The 20329-nt window shown below is 39.9% G+C and overlaps 1 protein-coding gene across 1 annotated transcript in view; it reads left to right on the forward strand.

Moving 5' to 3' along the window:
* plxna2 (plexin A2) overlaps positions 1–20329 on the forward strand; it is a 226267-nt gene that overhangs the window by 24708 nt on the left and 181230 nt on the right. The window contains exons 2-3 of the mRNA XM_015342690.2: positions 7385–8712; positions 14753–14935. Of these exons, the coding sequence (XP_015198176.1) occupies positions 7504–8712; positions 14753–14935 (1392 nt within the window). The 5' untranslated portion in view covers positions 7385–7503. The remainder of the gene's footprint in view (positions 1–7384; positions 8713–14752; positions 14936–20329) is intronic.

The raw sequence follows: 20329 nt of genomic DNA on the forward strand, positions 1-20329 counted from the left end.
TTAATAGAAAAGTGGTTTATATCTGTGAAGGTTATTCCAATTAAAAAAAAATAAATTGAAATTCCCTGAAAGATGAAAAAAAGACTTGATTAACCTGTTCTACAACTGTAAAGAAACACAGAACATTTAAACATGTACCTTGCCAGGTGCAGGCATGTTTAAGTTACATATTATAATTACTCTAACCGACAGCTTATACTGTTGGAGCTGAGCAAAAAAGATCTTTTAGTGAAAGTGCATCCATTGTATCCACAGTGTGGTGAATGGAAATTACTGTAGAAAAATGGTTTGAAAACATGCTAGTGGAAATTTCTCAGGATTTTCCCATGCCAGTTGGGAGGAATCTGTACATGACTATGTTGACGTCTCACTTTTTGTGGTGTCATGTGGAATCATATGAGGCACAGATCTACCCTGGTTTAATAGCTGGCCTCCCGCCACTGCATGACAATAGCTGCCCATATCATTCTCGCTCTTCATCTGTAAGACAAAGTTCAGACTTAAGTGTTATGGGTGTTAAATGCAGACGTGTATGTTGGTGTAGCTGGTATGGTCAGATTAGACATTGATCCAGTTTGGTTGGATTTTTGAGGGGAACTGCAGAGCCCTTTTAGATAGATAGATACTTTATTGATCCCGTGAGGGAAATTTCAGTGCAACAGCAGCTTAACACAGACAACACAGCCACCGTGTAACGAATTATACAATAATAATAATACAATACATACAATATAATCAGTACAGTGAGAAGTGCACTAAGAAGAGTTACTCACAGTCCAGAACATACAAAGAACAAACCAGAACAAAACAGTACACAAAAAAGTCGTATTGCACAATATGAATATAAATATAAATGTATTGCACAGGTCCCTGGCATATATTGCACAAAAATGGTTGTAAACGGGAAAAAGAAAAAGAACAGATGTATCAGTATACTGTTTGGTCCAGAAACAGGTCACTGTCAATGTTGCCTCTGCCCAGACGCAAGGTGGATGCGTTGTACAGTCTTATGGCAGAAGGCAAGAATGACCTCCTGTAGCGCTTCATAAAAATGGAAATGACTGCCTTTCTCTCATCAGTGAGATGAAAATGAAAGAACACTTAAGGATTTCCGCTGATGATGATCCTACTGTCTCCTGTTGAATACTTTCTTGACTAGTTTGCAGTCTTAATGTTTGTTTTATTTTACTCAGAGAGCTGGAAGAGCAGAGGATCCTTGTTAAAATATGCTTAGCAAATTCCCTTGTGGTCATCCCAGGTTCAAGTTGTTTTTAAAATGCAGTGAAAATGAAAGACCAGCTCTGATCTTGTTTGTAATCGTCCTTGATGACGACTGCAGTGAACAGTGACCAGAGGTCTAGAATTAGTCATCTAGCATGTTGATTTCCTGTTTTTTAACACAATGGAAGTGTTAGAGAATATATACGAAAACCTCGGTCCATTCTCCCTGAGAACTGAACTGCCGTTGACATACTGTAACAGGGTTCATTGCTCATGCTTCTGGCCCTTTTAATTGTGCAGATGCTGAGACAAACATAAAAGCCTCCCTGATCAAATGCTCCAGAACAGGAAAAAAATAAAGATAGTGTGAAAGGTAGCCTGAACATTTTTTATATTTTAAACTCCTGTGCCTTTTTTAGAATGTGTACATTTGCCACAGAAAAGCTGATGGCTTGTCTGTTAAATAACAGATTGAGGTCTGATGGGAAAAGAATGGGCTATTACTTTAGCATTCAGTGTTCACGCTGAGACAAAAGATATTATAAATATCACTATAAGATGACGGAAGATGTGGAAAGCCTTTCATTATCTCCAGAGGGAATGTCAGTGAAAGGAATAAAGACTAATTGACTTCCCTCCTATGTACTAATCGTTTTTTCTCTCTCAGTCTTTATGGAACACTGTTTTTTCTAGTTTTGATGCACGAACAACAACACAAAACATGGTGAATGTAAAGGGTGAAAAAACTTTGTAGTAGGTGCTCTCTCAATGTATTAGATGATATTTTATTATAGTGCCTTGGGTTTTGTTTTGATGTTTAAGGGTGTAGATTGTGACAATCTTCCTTCAGTATTTTTTAACCTTCTGTGCCTGGTGCAGGATGTATCTTATGATTTTATGTAATGCAGCACTTAAAAATGCCACATTAGTGAAAAACTGTCCAAAACTGTGCCAACATCAATAAAGACCAAGTTTACAGAAGTACCTTGTGTTTGGATGACTTGAAAAGAAGAATTTAAGTAAACACCCTTGGAAAATGAACATGCCTTATTGCTGTTTTCCATTTAAATCCCTGTACCTTTTGGAAAGCTCATGGCTTACGTTATTGTGACACAGATCTCCTCCTCTTTTTTTCTTTGGCATTCAGTGGTGTGCCAGGCCTTACGTAGGGAGATTAGCTCTTACAATTCAGCTTCAAGAGCCAGACACCACAGTTGCCAAGCTCCATGGAGCAATGGGTGTCTGCACTTACAGTAAGAATGGATGAGCTGAAATGTGACACGGGTATCCGGAAGAATAGGTTTTGGTAGTGAAGGTTCTATGTTGAAAAAGTGTAACTCTGGCAAATGAGGAGTGGAAAGACAAATGTGTGGCTAATTTGCTATTTTGTATATTTATCACAAAAGCTGACGGGAATAAAGTTGCTACAGTTGCTTCTCCCATTGTGACTTCTGTGTTTGCATTTAACATCAAGATGATATCACTCTTCAAACACTGCAGAGTGGCACCTGGACTGATAAAGGGTATGAGCAGAGCCCCATCCAGAAAGTCAAGCTGTTTTCCCTAGCATAATCTCCATTCAGACACAGGCGTAGACATCAGAACCTTTTATTTGTTGTCATCACCTTCTGCTGTTTGCAACTTGCTATACAGTATATTGACAGTGGCACACAGCTAGGATTGTGTTACTATACAAGTGGATTTTGCTACCATCCAGATGTGCTAATCGACATATGAGTAGCATACTTTATTTAGTCCTTTGGGTTAAACAATTGCTTTTCATTGCCATTGTATTTTCATCAAAGCATACAGTACATTATTTCTTTCTTTGCACCTGTTAGCTTTGTAGGAAAAACAAAGACCAGTTCATACTGTTACAAATCAATAAATACACCAAATGCACAGGTGCAGTCCTCTGACAGAACTATAATGTGTACATAACTTTGCACATTATTATAATTTATTTACATTTACTTAAAACAAGATGAACACTCACCAGACAAAATATTAGGTCCTCCCACAGAATAATGTGCTGAGCCTTAGTGTGCAACAAGAACAGCCTGAAGGGTTCTGGCATGTGTTGCACAAAGTCCCTCCATTCATTCAGAAACATGGCCTTTAGATGAGGTTGTGATAATGGTAATGATAATGACATGAGGGATTAAACTGCTATTTCCACCTGTTCCACCAGCTTTCTGAACATGATTCTGTTGCTGTGAATCTGTTTCTATCTGTTTTGGCTGGGAAAGGTGATAGAAGGAAGTCTTATCATCCTCAATCCAACCAAAAGTGAAAAAAATGTCTATCATTGTGGCTGATCCTAATAATGTGGCCAGTGTGTGTATGATGGAATTCTGCAAGTAAATGGCCTTTCTGTAGGAGAATCTTAACCACTTCTTTCTCTGGCCCTTTTTTTCCTGAACCACAATGAAGTGTGAATGAAAACAAAACAGTCGTTAAATTGATTGTAATTTGGTCCTGTTCCTGCACCAGCAATATACCGAACGGAGGTGGAAAGCTATTAAGCAGGAGCCTCAGGGATCTGCTCTTGTCTTTACAACAAGAATATTTATACTCTGCCTTAGGTCTACCAACAGCTCAACAGGAGTTACAATTAGAGGTAGGGAATTAAGTTTGGCCAGATATTTCCCATTTTTTAATAAACATGATAGGAAGGTAACAGTTGTACGTTGCTGTTGAATAATGAGGTCAAGCCACCCTGAAGTAGATTTCAAAGATAAGCAGCAACTGTCCACCCTCACTCTTCTGTGAAAACTGGAGAAAGAAAGACAATTAGAATGGGGAAATGGATATCCTGTTAGGACAAGTTGGTTTCTTTACAAACATTAGACAATCCAACACTGTTTAACATGATTATCAACCATTTGAAAATGTCAAGCCATCTCTAAGTCACCTGAAGCAAAGAACTTGAAATTGTATACACACAGTTGCTTCAGCGTAAGCTTCTTGTTACTGTGTAAAAGGCCATTTCATTTTAGGGCTTAGAGACCTAATCGTTCCCCCATTTAGCAAAGCAGATTACATGTACTTACACTACACACTTGTTTGGATTAGTAAGAAAGACCCAAGGAAATATCAGGCTACTTTGTGCTTCAGTGTTGACATATTGAAAGCATTTGTTAAGACAACTAAAAAAAACTCTTCCATTGTACTGTACATAAAGACTTTCCATTACATTACTGTAAGTGTAAAGATAAACCAGAAATGGCCTGAGGCTGTTGTTTTTCTGTGTTGGTACCAATTGATGCACAACATGCATGAACATGCAGCTTAGAAGCATTTTTCATTAAACTTCTACCTTGTTTGCACGTAATACAGTTCTGTGAGTAGCTGTCATTCACTCCCAGAGTTTTGGAGTGGTGCAGAGGAACTTTGTATAAGCATGACCGTAATGCTGACAAATTTCCCCTGCTTACCTGAAGCCTGGCCTCCTTGAAGAAGAAGCTGAAAGAGTCCTTGGATCAATTAGCTGTGAGCACCCAAATGAGCTGCAATAGATAAGCCAGATGGCCACTTCAACATCGTAACCTTACTCTTGTTTTGATGCTAGGCTAAGGCAAACTTCAGATGAGATTCTAATTAGATTCTAATGCAGATTATAATCTTCAAGTCCTCCAGAGTAAGTGGAAGCAAGGGACTCTTACAGCTGGCCACCAAAAAAATCACCATGTACAGTACCTAAAGCCCTTCTCCTGAGCCCAGAAGTTTTGTAAACCTGCAAATTGGGTTTTCATTGTCCCTGTTTTGGTGTTTCAAAGTTTCTGTAACCAGGAGAGAAAATTTGTGCAGCTGCAGTCAAAGAGACAAAGGAAATACACTCAAAGGGCTTACTGCCCTGAGCTCAACAAGGTTTACAGCCTGAGAGAAAAAGCTAGCTCAGCAAATGTATTACACCTCAAGAAGGCTCCTTTGAGTACCCAGAGCATGTGGCAAATGAAACAAAGGGAATTAAAAAGCAGGCTGAGGTTCCAGTCATGTTTTATGATCCTTTCCTCCTGTAAGGGGCCTTAACGACTGTCTTAATGCAGTGCTTCTGCCAGAAACCCGCCTGCTTGACAGCACAAAGGGAAACAGTTACTGCATGTAGTGAGCCATTCCTTTTATTGTCAGATCAATATTTCTTACTGCAGTTTAATAAGAACAGATATTAATGTGACTTCAGGTCAGCACTCATTTGACCCCTTCTCCACGTTTTAAGAAGATAAATTCATTTAAATAAAAGGTGAAATGAAAAAAAGTAAAAACCTGAATGAGAACAGCAGCTTGGACTACAGGTTAACATGTTGCAGACTGACCATAAAAGCTGAGGAACTCCTACTTTTTTCAAGTGTTTTCCTGGAATTGCTACTGCATTCCAATTGTCTGATCACTGTAAAACATTACTAGGTCTTTATCCGATTAGGAAAATGCATTAAAAAAATCAAAGCTGTAAGGAATGTGCTATTATTAGCCCTGCTGACTTCTTACTGTTGTTTGACTTAGTGCACTGTTCACCTTCTTCCGTTCGTTGATAATTGCCCTTGTTGGATCTCACTGCCTAATCATATTTGATTCTTAAAATGCTTTTCAGTTATCTATGCTTGTTAGCCAAGAATTGTTTGGTTCTCAAATGAAATCTGCATAAAATATGCTAATAAAATTAGAAATAAAGAATGGATTGCTGTTGATGCAGTTTGACTTAGGAATCTGCATCCCTAATGACAAGCTGATTAATTTTAGAATGATTGCTCTGCTGCAAATGAATAATTCCTTCAGGATTCGATCATTTAGGGTGGGAAAAAAGACAAGGGAGGGTGAAGTGAAATTGGAAAAGCTAATTAATAGATGGAGATCATGTTTTAATGCCCTTAAACAGAGGCTGCAAAATAACACCTTTTCTGTTTGTTCCCGCTGTGTTCTATTAATAAGACCCCAGACCTCCTCAGCACTGGTTCAGATAATTAACTCAGAGAATACATTCGGGAGAAGGGGGCCTTACCTATTTTTGTCTCCTTGATTTATTGCACGTGGGGAAAGATCTATGCACTCTTGCAAAGTGGAATTACATAAATTATATAATTTCCTTGGTGTATGTCTTTGCAGATAGACAGAGAGGGGGAGAGGGAAAAGAAAAAGTGGTCTTGATGGGGATGAGATTTGACAGAAACTGATTTCTGCATGTTTTTAATTAGGGTTTTTTTTTTTGCTCTGTATCCTAGAATCTGAAGTTGTAGTTTTACTTCCACTGCAGTCCTCCAGTTTGTATCTGGTGCGCTCCCTGTATTACTCTTTGAAGTCATTGTCTCACTATCCTTTGGCTGTTGGTTTTCTTCCTATCTGTCACTTTCCTAATATGCATTTTCATTTTTTCCTGTTTATTTTTTTGTCATGTCCAAGCATCACATTCATTTTATTGGCTTTTTAAGTGTTTTATATTCACATTTTCTGCTTTGTCCCTTATTGAAGAGAGAAAAACCAAAACTAAAAAATACATTAAAAATGTAGCGCATGCCAATAATATCTACGCCTTCTTACTTGTTTTCAATCAGTGATATACAGTATAAGGCCGGAATGTAGCTAGCCACATGAAAAACATTCAAATAATGTACTGTAATTTCAGGGCATAGCACAGTAATATTTACTCCTGGTCCTGGAGGGACAGCAGAATGTCTTGGTAGCTTAATATTGTGAATGAGTAAAGACCTGGAAGCAGTGGTGATAAAGACCAATTAAGTGAACAATCAAGTCACTAAGGATGGAAGGAGGGAGAACCAGAAGACATGGCGGCCCTCCAGGACCAGGAGTGAATTTGTGTGTCATTGAACTATTTCAGTTTTTACCACCACCTCCCTTCTCCCATTATATAGTTCTTAGAATTGCTCTATCTGGCATTCATGCATAGAGAATTACTTCTCGTGCCTCATTTCCACCCCAGCATGTGTTTTCATTTCTCTCCTTTCCCACTTGGTTGTGTCATGCCCATCATTTCCTCCGGAACATGTAGATAAACATGTGCTTAGTGTTTCCTGGCATTGTCTCTGCCATACCATGCCTCTTGCCTAGATTCCCCTGGGATCAGGAGGTGAGAAATGTAACCTTTGACAAAGAGTCAGAGTTAAGCAAGTGGATTAATCACCTGATACGTCTTTCTTTTCTCTTTCAGAATCATGTGAAAACCTTGGGTTTGGGACCAGCAGCAGCCTTTGAGTAATTTGTGGAACGTTTCTTTCTGTTTCTTTAAATTTTTTTGTTTTTGTTGCTTTTGTGTGGGCCTCTCAAGGCATGGAGAACCACTCTTACATGCAAAGGACTTTCCTATGTTTCCCAAAAACCAGGGTGTGGCCCCTGAGGGTCTACTTGCTTGTTTCGTTAATGCTCTCGTCGAAGTGTTGTAGCAGCCAATCCAACTTCATTAGCTTCCATTCAGAAAATAGGGACTGGGCATTCAACCACCTAACAGTGCACCAGAAAACAGGCTCGCTGTATATTGGTGCTGTGAACCGGGTTTACAAGCTCTCGGGCAACCTGACCCTTCTCGTATCCCACAACACGGGGCCAGAAGATGACAACAAGTCCTGCTACCCTCCGTTGATCGTGCAGCCCTGCACCGAGCCTCTGACGCCTACCAACAATGTCAACAAGCTGCTCCTCATCGACTACTCCCAGAACCGACTGCTGGCCTGTGGGAGCCTCTACCAAGGAGTGTGTAAGCTACTGCGCCTGGACGACCTCTTCATCCTGGTGGAGCCCTCGCACAAGAAGGAGCACTACCTCTCCAGTGTGAACGAGACCGGCACCATGTATGGGGTGATCGTACCATCGCAGGGCGAGGACGGCACGCTCTTCATTGGCACAGCCGTAGATGGGAAGCAAGACTACTTCCCCACCATCTCCAGCCGCAAGCTGCCCAAGGATCCTGAGTCATCAGCCATGCTGGACTATGAGCTGCACAGCGACTTTGTGTCTTCCCTCATCAAGATCCCTTCTGATACCTTGGCACTTGTCTCCCACTTTGACATTTACTACGTGTATGGATTCGCCAGTGGCAACTTTGTCTACTTCCTCACTGTCCAACCCGAGACCCCCGAAAACAGCATCTCCTCGGGGGGTTCCTCCAGCGACCTCTTCTACACCTCGCGCATCGTACGCCTCTGCAAGGACGACCACAAGTTCCACTCTTACGTCTCACTTCCTATGGGCTGCGTCCGTAATGGGGTGGAGTACCGCCTCCTGCAGGCTGCCTACCTCTCAAAGCCTGGGGAGGTCTTGGCGGCCTCCCTCAACATCTCCGCACAGGATGATGTGCTTTTTGCCGTCTTCTCCAAGGGGCAAAAGCAGTATCGTCGACCGCCGGATGACTCCGCACTCTGTGTCTTCACTATCATGGACATCAATGCCCGCATCAAAGAGCGCCTTCAGTCCTGCTACCAGGGGGAGGGAAACTTGGAGCTTAACTGGCTGCTGGGCAAGGATGTGCAGTGCACCAAGGCGGTAAGACTGAATGTTCATTTGCCAAAATGGAGTCATGCCGCCAAGTATGCACCCAGATCCAAGTCCTGTCTACACTACTTAACCAATCTTGAGAATTAGCCTTAGTCTGACTCAGTGCATGCACACTGTAGGTTCAGTTCCTGTTTAGTGGGGAATAAGACATCACCAGCTACACACTTGGGGCTGCAGTGTTCAGGGTTCTGGACTCTGGACTAAAAGATTGAAGGTTCAGATTGCATGGGAAACATAAATATTGTACCTTGAGTAAGTTACGTGACCCAAATTGCTCCAGTAAGAAACAAAATCAGCTGTATCAATAGGTGCAATTTTAAGACACTTTGGATTAAAGTGTCAGCCAAATACATTTGTAGTAATGGGTACATTACATAAAAGTAGTTCCGTTAGAGATACTCACCATGCACTTTTACAAACATGTAGATGAAGAGCCCATGCCAGGAGAAAACAATGCTTCTTGGCATGAATATGAAAAATAAGCATTTAGTTCTCTTGCAGCATTGTGTATTCCACTTATAAAGAGACTGTGAAAATGCTCTGCTCATTAAGTATCTGAATTAAATGTGCATGCAGGGCTCAATACTGCTTTGTCTCTGACTAGAAGACAGCATACAGTGAGTGGCTGTGGCTTATTTTTAATCGAGCTATTAATGTCCTAGGTTTATCCCAAATTGTGCCTATTTGTGACTTAGAAATGCAATCCAATGCAGCTCTTTTCATGTGTATTTGCAGTTCCTCAGTATTAAACAGTCCAACAATTGTGAGACATGTGAGGTTTACACACAATACAAGCCACTTACAACTGGAAATGAATACAAATTTACTGCATGGTATAGACAGAGCCAGAAATCTGCTTTTCTGTAAATTCAGAATGTACATATACTTTTAATAGCTTTGTAGCATGTTTATTCAATGTTTGTTTTACAATAATCTAATAGGGTAGCATGCTGTTTAGATCTAAAACTGGAATTTAATGTCAATTTCTCATTTTTTAATGCTTATTCTTTCTTTCAACTTTTTCTGTTTTTTTAAATTGAGAATTACAACATCAAGTAATAATATACAGCATGGTTCAGAATAATACGCCATTGAACTGCTACTAGAACTATTCAATTATGAATGACTGCAATAAGAATCAGGGTGGACAAACTCTTAACGCAATTATAAAAGTTACATAGCGAACACTTACTTTGTAGGTTGTCCTCGCACTATAAACAAATATTGCTAATTGGTTTTGCAGTTCTGATGCTATACACACATCAATTCTGATGGAATGAAAAGATATTCACAAATTAGAAGTAGAATTTATTTTGTTTGGCACCAAATGAACTGTTAACATGCTGCAGTGCAATTCAAACAAACAGTACTCTTTTGTGCTGAAGGAGCAGATATAATGTTCTTGCACTAAAGTGCATGGCTCTTTCCATCAGAACATAAAAGCTTTCCTCTTAATAAGGCAAGATTCTGGATCAGCATCTTGTGAGGCACAATTATCTTGTCCTTTTCAAGTCTGTCTTGGGTGACTAAAGTCTTTGTTTATTTCTTTTTTAATTGTACATAGAAATTAAAAGGGAGCCCAAAGTATTGTGCTACCGTATGTACTGGCGTAGGATGTGTATTTGTGTATTTGTTTGTTTGTGTGTGTGTTTGAATGTTTGTGTGTGTTCATGGTTTTAATGATTTAAACAGCAAGATAAAAAAAAACGGCTTGCCTTTTCTTTGATCCCCCATGGGCTTGTTATTGACCCCTTTTATTAACATCAGTAAATGCACTAATACTGCATTGTTAGAGGTGTTTCTCAGATTGAGAGAGACGGTATGCAGAACTGACACTATTAGTATCATTAAGACTGACTCTCTATTTGTGGCTCTTATCCTTTAAGGTCATATTGTGGTCTAACATTCACTGGGTTATACAACATCTGCAGTTTGCATGCTGTAAAAATTACTATATCTATGCAACCATAACCAGAGGGATATTTTATGTCCAGAGATTTTAATACCTCTTATTGTACAGGGTTATTTCCAATAGCATCCCTTCCTTTGTTGTTTTGTCTTCATCACATTTTTTTAATGTTATGTCTGTTCACCGCCTGTAAAGGTTCTGTCTTTTTAGTGCCTGTCAGTGTTCTGCAGCCTGGTCATTAACATTTGACAGATTATTCCATTTGGTTTCTCACAGATTATGGTAAAAGGCTTCATCCCATTCTATCATTTGTGAACAGCCGACAACTACTTTAGTCTCTACTTGCCTTTATTTTAGCAAAATAAGAAGATAATACAGTATGATGTTTGTTTGTTTATTTTGGATGTCATAGTTTGGTGGCTGTACCTGTCAAGGACAGATTTTGTTTTCACTGTGGTAAATTTGCAACCATCAGTAATTCCCACTCATCATATGTCAGTTTACAAAGTTTGATTGTAATCTTTCAAGCTCCCATTATCTCTTCATCCTACACATTATAATCACTCTTGAAACACCTATGATCTTCATAACCTAAAAGTAATTCTGAAATGTAAATATTACCTAAAATAGTTCTGAAATTCTTTGTGCATGAGATAGTGTTTGTTCAGAGTGTATAGCTTCCAGGTTTCTTGCTTATTTTCATTTTTGTTAGTAAGTTTATAAATTTGTTTTCAGAGATAATCACTCCTCCCTAAGAAGCAATATACTAATATTAATTCCCTAGAAACAACAGACACAAGCACTGGTGTATTTACCACCAATGATTTTCATTTCCAGACAGATATAAACACTTTAGAATCAAAAGTTAAGTTCTAGTAATTTCTGCCTTTGCTCATTAAATTCATATGCTAAGAAGCAGAATACAGGGTTTACATTGCTGAACAGACTTGTTCTCCTTATTTTTATGTCAACTATTGCCATTGGTCAGAAGCCCAGTATTCCGAAAAAACATTCCTGTGTAAGTCGGCACATTCCTCAGATGTGAAGAACAGATCTCAAAGTCTAATGCACAGCAGAGAAGGTACAGTCAACAGGATTTGCAGAGGGGTACTGTTTCAAGAAGGTGCCTTGCAGGTCATAGGATTTCTGTCTCCCGATTGGTTCAAGATAAGGTTATGAAATTATTCAAAAGTTCAGGTACTGTAATTTTTTCAGAGCCTGCTTCTATTTATTTATAACTCAGAACCCAGACAGAGACACTAAGCCACCATGCATAAGATCTTGTTATGCTTTGTTTATGGATCTTTTCTGTGCATCGCCATGGAAAGACCTGAACCCTTGACTCTGTTTGTTCTATGTAATCTTATGCAAAGTGGCCTCTGTCACACAGCCATGAGGGTCATGGTAAGGGCCTAGATTTGTTCATAGAGCTCTGTTTTAGTGTGATCAATTATTAGCTCTCTTATATAAATACGATCTAAGTGGTTAGTGTGCCAAAATAGAAGGGAAACAAGAGTAAAAAATGTGTGTGTCACCTTAATACAGAAAAGTAATAATACTGTATTCATATGTCACTAGTATCTCATGTAAATGTTTTTTGAGATGGTAGTTAAACACTTGTGACGCTTGCTTACTAAAAAAAGCTGTTTTACCATATAGATATATAAGTTAGAGCATCTATCCAATAATAGTATAACAGAACATACAGGTCATACAAAAATGTACATATAGCTAATGAAAAAAAATAACATTCTCACTTCACAAAGTGGATCTGAAAATGTGAAAATGTTTTCTGTGTTATTTGACTGTAACTTTGCATTCATTGGTAAATCCAAATTGCCCCAGTATTTGTGTGTGCCAGGCAGTGCATTACAGAAATGTCTGACAGGTCTATCTAAATCAAAGAAAGAACAATTCATACACTAAACATCTCTCGAAAACACATCACTGCTGTGTTTGTTTAAGCAGCAACAGTAAATGTCATCCAGTAGTGGGAGGGCTTCAAAGTGTGAGTATTCTTTGTGCCATTTCTATGGAAAAACTGTGTTTGTGAAGTGTGGGTATGTTTTTCTGAGACCAGCCGTCCTTGTGTCTGGGATTCTCTTTTATAATAGGGAGATAAATATGTTTAATTTATTAAGTTATTCCTGTGAATATTCAGACAGAAAAAGAGAAAACTGATGGATTACTCTATTATAATAGGAATTAGCACCGGATCAAGGAAGGCAATAATTTTGAAATTGCTGAGACAGATCAATTTTTACTTCCTAAATAATGAAGTGTTCCATAAATGCACCAGTGCAGAATTCCTTGTAGATAGGAAGCGTAAGTGGCAGTTAAATTCAAGCACCCACTCTAATTCCTTAAGGATATAGCGCACAAGTAATTAAAAAGGACATATCTATTGTCTATGATTTGCTACCAAATGTGTGCAGTGTATACTGCAGTACATATGTTCTCTGGTTCCCTAATATAAATGTAATCAAGGAAATATGATCTGGGTGAGGAAAAAGAATCTTTCAGGAGTATATTTTATATTCTGTTTTAGCTATTTTGTTTGTTTAGATCATTTAAATCTTTAGAGAAGAGTTTCAGAGGAGGACAACCAGTCACATTTACCATAGTTGAGAAAATAGTGCCTGGTTTAAAATGCAGAGAAAATCTAACTCTGTACCTGCCTTGATTTGGGGAGTTTGCATTGCGCAGTTGTTGTCTTTATTATTCAAAAGTGCAAATATGAAGCAATATATCATTTCTGTTTACAAAACTGCATGCAAAGCAGTGGATCTTGCTACAGGGAGAGTGTGATGTTACACCAGTACAAGGCAGCCATCCCTTTCCTATTTGGGAATAACATTCTTTACATTAGTAAACACTGCTTCCTATAGTGTTGGGCTTTTTCTTTGTTCTGAAAGAGCTGGAGATGACTGGGGCTGTGGTACAATGGCTAGTGCTCATGATCTGTGCTGAAACCATTGAACACATATCAATACAGTTCTTATCAACTGTGAGTTATTTGAGGTGACTAGCTCGAAAGGATAATGGTTAAATGTTCCCCCAGTGAACAGCCCATGTGCCGCTGCTGGATCGAACAATGTTTCTGTGATCCACGATCTGTCCAAACAGGACTGGCTTGGGATCCCTACTAGATTCATTGCACTATTCTCATGCATATGGCTTTGTGAAGCATTGCTCCCCTGCTATCAACCTGTCTTTGTCCAAATCCATCTCTCTTTGGCTATCTAATTTCAAAAAGTATATACTGTAGCCAACAGGAAATGCTAGTGAGATCATCTCTAGGACTATTGCTGGTGAATTATTATTGTTGAAATATCACAGACGGTGATGCATGGTGATGTGGTGGTTAGTGCTTCTGCCCTACAACTCTTGAGTCCTGGGTTTAAATCCTGTCTGAGGCACCTTTTGTGTGGAGTTTTGTATGTTCTCCCCATGTTTGTGTGGGTTTTTTCCAGGTACTCCAGTTTCTTCCCACCCTTCAGTGATGTGCTTGGTTCACTGGTGTTTCTTAATTGTCCCTGTGTCCTTGTGTGTGTGGAATCCAGGGGTATCCAGCCTCCTGCCTTGTTTCCTGTGTCCAGCTCACTGTAACTCTGCATAGGACAGGACAGAATAAAGCATCTGTGGATACTGAGTGGATGGAAATACTACAGTCAATTTAAAAGCCTCATAAAACCTGTGTCTTTGTCAACCAAACTAACTAAAGATGATCTATATTCATACCTGTGTATTTGTAAAATCTAAATTTAAGTGAAATTCTAATGGAAAAACACTGCATCTTTACTTTTAACGAGCTTTACCTCTGACTTGGTGCTTCGAAAACGAGGCAGACATCCTGCAGCTCATTAAAAACACTGGGCCGTCATCCTTGATCTGAAACATGTCTTGTTGAAAAAATTGGAATAAAGTTGTCAAAAATTAAATTTGGCTTCCAGTCCAACTTGAGGAAATTGGAGCGTTTTTCCTTTCTTCATTCAGAGGCATTTGCTCTTATATTATGTAACCATAACTCTGAATAAATTTCCCTGGGTGTACAAAATAAAAACCTGGTCCTTTTTTAGTTCTGTGTAAACAGAGCCCTATTCATGTCTCTCTCTCCAGCCTGTTCCCATTGACGACACTTTCTGTGGCCTGGACATCAACCAGCCGCTTGGAGGGTCTCGCCTGGTGTCCGGCCTCACGCTCTTCACCGAGAGCCGTGACCGCATGACCTCGGTGGCCTCCTATGTCTACAACGGCTACTGCGTGGCCTTCGTGGGCACCAAGAGTGGACGACTGAAGAAGGTAAGTCTGGAGTGGCACAGTGGCCTGGGCAGCCTGGGATTGATCCTGCTCTGAAGGTAGAGCCTAATGCGCCTGGCTGGCAAGAAGGGGCCTGAGCGCAACCTCCCTGAGAATGTCAAGGGTGTTCATCATGAGCCATTTCAGGAGTGCAGTAAGGCACTGTTGTGTCCGGGATAAAGAAAAAACGACAACAATGAAATGGATGTTTTCACAGCCTCACACCTGCATAAATTCCCTTTCCTCGGTATCAGTCTGTTTCTTGGTAAGTTCCATGCAACATTTTACCTTCATTATGCTTTTCTCACAGTACATTGCTAAGACCAGCAGATGTAGTTAATTTATAATCTAATTAATGAATCAGTCATCTTAAGGCATCGCAAGGGAGCTACTGTACAAGACACTAGCTTGACAATATAAATGGCAAATATTTTTTAAAATGTCATTAAATCGTTTTTTAGTGTAATCTTTATTCCAATTTTTTTGTCAAAGTTTAATGTATCTTTGTTGTATTAAGATCTTGTGTAAGCAAATGTGATTCACTGTTGAGGAATCCTACCTCGGACCCTGTGTATTCAGGATTGGTGCCAGGATGAGGAGGAAGTGGGTCTCCTGATAGACTGGTTCACTGGGGTTTTCATCACTGTATTGAGCTACACAACCAGTGAGATGGCGATGTCTGATGATTGGCTGGTGGAAGGCTGACACTAGAGTGTTTTTTCTGGAGGAGTGGGAGGCTATTGGCTCTATGACGCTAGGCTGGGGTTGATGTATTGGATGTATTAAAATGCTGAGCTGCTAGATCATTTGAGTCGAAAGAATAGGTTTAACTCTAGTGTACCTACCAGCGTGTGCTTTACGATCTGGGTTTAGCCAGAGATTACTGTCTTCAAACTTTAATACAGAAAACACAGGCTTCTCTTTTCCCTGCTGTTCAAATCAGAAACCGAGAATCACAAGACAAGCTTTATTAGAAAGCAGAAATCTGAAGAAAGAACAAAACTACATCTTGCTCCAGTGCCTTTTGTGCCTTTTCTGGTGTTTGTTTTGACTTATGCACAAAGAGGATTAGACTCCATTTTTCCACTGAGCTTTGAGAACAATTATTGAGGAGTGACAGCATTAACTTAGTCTGAAGCATTTCAGAAAATCTTCTACATTACCAGTTTGTGAAGGTGTAACAATTAAAATATTCATGTGGGCTCATTATGATCGAAATCCGATGATAATGACTTCAAATTTATGGATCTTACAAGTAAAAAATTAATTTATACTTATCCTAAATTTTTAATGCAAGCCATCCCAGAACATGAGATCCATTCATTGTAGTGGTCGTATTTTAAGGAAGGCTTGACTGTAGCCTCATATAACCTTGATCTGCCCATTAGCTGTAATAGTTGCAGTTTGGAAAAGAGCCAGATCTGAAGAGCTAGATCTCTGGCTGGAATATATAAGTTTTAGCATTAAAGTCAGGGACTGTCGTGAAGGCATGAATTTTGCAAAATGATGACATTTTACATTACCTAGAGATGCATTTATGAAATGTGCCCTGTCAATTTTTTGTGTTTTTGTGTCAAATGCAAAATTTCAATGCAAAATTCAGAATAATTTTATTTTGTCTTGGAGAGTGTACACAGCTGCCAATAGTACATATTTCTGAATAGAAAGTAAGCAATAGGAGAATCATGGTTGTTTTAATTTAATATTTTTTGTTGCAGGCCACGCTATTTTAATCCACACTTCATGTTAACTAGCAGCCAAGGAATAAGTTGCTTTGGAGCCAGGTGTTGTGATGATTAGTTAATTGCATTTATATAGAGCATGCCTTAGCTTATATGAGTGGATTACTACTGAAGTGCAGCACCCACCTGGCTGACATACTGTACAGCAGCCATTATCTACCAACAGTCCAACAACACAGCACTTGTGCAGGAGAAGTGAGAAGGTGCTTAACTAGATGAGTTGAGGGGAAATGTCACCAGCATTAACACCTCTACTCTTATTAACAGTGCCATGCAGTCCTTAAGGACAAAAATCTCATTTTAATGTCTCATCCCAAGATTAGCACCTCCTTTGCCACCGTTTCCCATGGGGTTTTGGTTTTTGCAATTCTTGTTTAGACAAAAGAGTGTCTCCTACAGGTTTACTAACATCACTTACACCAGCAGTAACCTGGTTTACCTGGGAGGTCTCCCATCCAGTCCTGACTAGGTGCAGTTTTGCCTAGCTGCTGAGATCTGGTGAGATCAGGCTACACAAGGTGGTAACAGCTGCTGTTGCTTAGATATGCATAATAACCAGACTGTCACAGCTATGTAATGTAGCAGCAAAAGTTTTCTGATGAGCTTGACAAAGATTAATAAAACCAATATTTTTTACTTTCTGAAACCGGTACGGTAAATGTCAGAGGAACCCTTGGCTGAGTGTGCATGACAGAGGATTGAGGAATTTGTCTTACTTCCCCCCTGAGACCCAGGTTTCTGACACACTGGGTTTATTTCAGGAATGAGAGGGCGAGTTCTCCTAACTCTGAGGTGTAAAAAGTCTTTCAAGCACCCTGAATCAACAGCTGCAGCGTTTGTGAAATCTGACAGAGGTCTCCAGGGAAGGTTGTATAAGATGAGCAAATGAATGAGAGAGAAAGGGGAGGTGAGAGATGGAAGCAAGCTGTTTCCATACTACTGACCTGCTGTAGTTTGCCATTTGTTAACCAAACAAATAGCTTTTAAAATCCTGTGCACAGTACAGAAACACGCATACTGTACGTGCACACACTTACACATGGGCCTGGGGCTTGCCTCTCTTTTTTTTCTGAATAAGAAGAGTAATCAGGGGGAAAAAAATAATCCGGACTGCATAATCCTCTTATTTGAATCAGGATTACTTTAATTATTTATACTTCTTTTTTGTTGCTGTTGCTACATGGTTAAATTGAATCCTGCTAAAAAAACAGATAAAGATTAATCCTGGCTCTGCTGTTGTTACATGTTTTATAAAGGCTTCTTTAGGTTTTCAACAGAAGCCTTACAGTACATACTGTGTTTTTTTTCTGTCTGTATTGCCTCACTAATTTTAGCCAGGAAACCTAATGCACTCTTCTACCATCAGTGGTGTTTACATTACATTTTACCTTTGTTTGCAATTTTTATGTGAATAATGTTACAAATCACAGAGATAGGATTGTGATATGTCCCCTTTGGGGCCAATTTCCCATGAAGTTGTTATAGTATTAAATAATATGAACAGTGTTGAGCTTGTGCTTTTGTGACATTTACAGGAGTCACTGTAAGGATATATGGTGATGTCATGTTGACCTTAGAGGCTTCTTCTCCTCGGTTGTGCTGGAGGACAGCAGCTAGCTTCTGTTTCGGCCTCCCCCAGCTGAATGCCATCAATAAACTGCAGCCTGGGCATCCGTGGAGAAAAGCCTGTTTTTTGACAGGACATGTAAGTGCGTGACAGGGGCCTGCTTTGTAAAGGTTTGATGCGCCTTAGATGACATCGCACGAGGGCAAAGCCCTTAACAGCGCGCTCACTTCCCTTCCCCCAGCCAGCCAAACCGAAGGAGAGAAGGAGCGACTGTTGAGATGTGAATTTAATGCAGCAAGAGAACCCAGGGCTGTGCTGCCTGTAATTGGATTGGCTCAATTCCTGAACTACCCCCACCCCTTCCAACATGCCCCCCCCCCCCCCCCCAAAAAAAAATTCTTCCTGACAGGGCTGCTCATGCTGTTTCTGTTGTTATTTTATGGACTCTGGCACAGGGTAGAAAGGCAGACTTGTAGTGAGAGGTTTTGCGGTGGGGGGAGAGAATAGCTTATAGGGACAATAGGAAAAAAAGAAACGCAGATGAGGAGAATAACAATAAATTAATTGGTTTGAAAAGAACTGAACAAATGGAGGGTTGGAATTCTCCAATACTATTTGCCTGGCAGACACGGTGTTGTGCTGGGAGGGAGTAATTGCTTTCTCTCCTTATGAGTGTCATTTACTAGAGCGCTTAACCTTTAGGGTGACAGGACTGCACCGTATGGGGAACCTGCTGTCACAGCATTGTATCGGGCTGCATCAGTCAAAGTTCATGAGTTTACAGTGGAAAAAAGGCTCTGGCCTTTCTTGTGGGGTACGGCAGAGTGCAGTGATTGATTGCAAGGACGAATGTGTGAACGTCTCAACAGAAAACCTTCTTTGTAGGAGGCTGTGGGATGCAGCGGACTGAATTGCAAGACTTTGCGTTTTCAAAGTATTTCATTTTTAGTTCTGGTCGAACTGAAATGAGTCAAGATTCTTTTTCCAGTTCTTATGTGTTATAAAATGGCTAATTCCACCATCCCAACTTTTAACTCGGCTGTAGCTGGTTTACTGGGCTCAGCTTTATTCGGGTTGCAGCTGAAAGGGTACCTCTTTATGTGGAATGATGTAGATGTGAAACCAAAGGTGTGTGTAGGGGGCCATCTTCTTCTTTGGTCTTTCGGGACCAAATTCAGTGTGGGACAGTGTGGAGAAGAGAGCTAAACATCTTTACATTAACCTAAGGGATCTTTCCCCTCAAGCACACTGACACATGCCTGTGGACATACTGTACAATGCTGTACAGTATAGCGGCTTTATTAAGGAACGGACTTCAATCACAGAGATTCGGAAGCTATGACAAATAAAAATAGTTCTTTGTTTTAAAAATGGACACAGACAAAATTATGGGGATAAGGACCCTAATAAGTGAAAATCCTACAACCCACTGTTTTCAGTTAAACCTTAGGGATATCTAGTAGCCCAGGGTGCCCAGAATGTAAAGCACAAAGGAGAGTATGGTGTCCATGTATCCACTAGATGAGACAGAGCCAATCCATGTCATACTGTGTATACTAATAAAATAGGTTTAAAATCAGGGTGAAAAGAAACTGTTTTTGAAGTGTGGAGCTGATATACTGTAAGGTGATGGAGGAGCCAGCAGTCAGACGGAGAACAGGGAAACCTGAGATCCCGGTATGTGGTAGGATCAGGGTCAAAGGTCATGCTAGAAGGAGGCCATTTGTACTCCTCTGCACCTGTTTGGTGGCATCACATTTTTTTCTTTGTAGAAAAAGTCCAACCCCCTTAAAAAAGTGGTGTCTTGCAGTGTGACTCGTGGCACTGGGAGGGATCAGAGATATTGAAAAACATATTAGAATCTAGATTGCGACTACTGTAAAATTTATTTTCTTCTCATTACCCACTAGTGCACAACGATCAATTTAATTGCAGCCTGGGTGTGTGGTTTGCCAATGGATCATGACCACCAAAACCCACATTTAAGAATTAATGTTGTTAAGCCGAATCCATTCATCTTTGGTGCTGACAGATTTAACAGGATCAACATTTTATTTGCTCTCTTTATGAACACAGCGCTTTTTAAAA

Source organism: Lepisosteus oculatus, chromosome 5, assembly GCF_040954835.1.
Source record: "Lepisosteus oculatus isolate fLepOcu1 chromosome 5, fLepOcu1.hap2, whole genome shotgun sequence".
Lineage (NCBI taxonomy): Eukaryota > Metazoa > Chordata > Actinopteri > Semionotiformes > Lepisosteidae > Lepisosteus > Lepisosteus oculatus.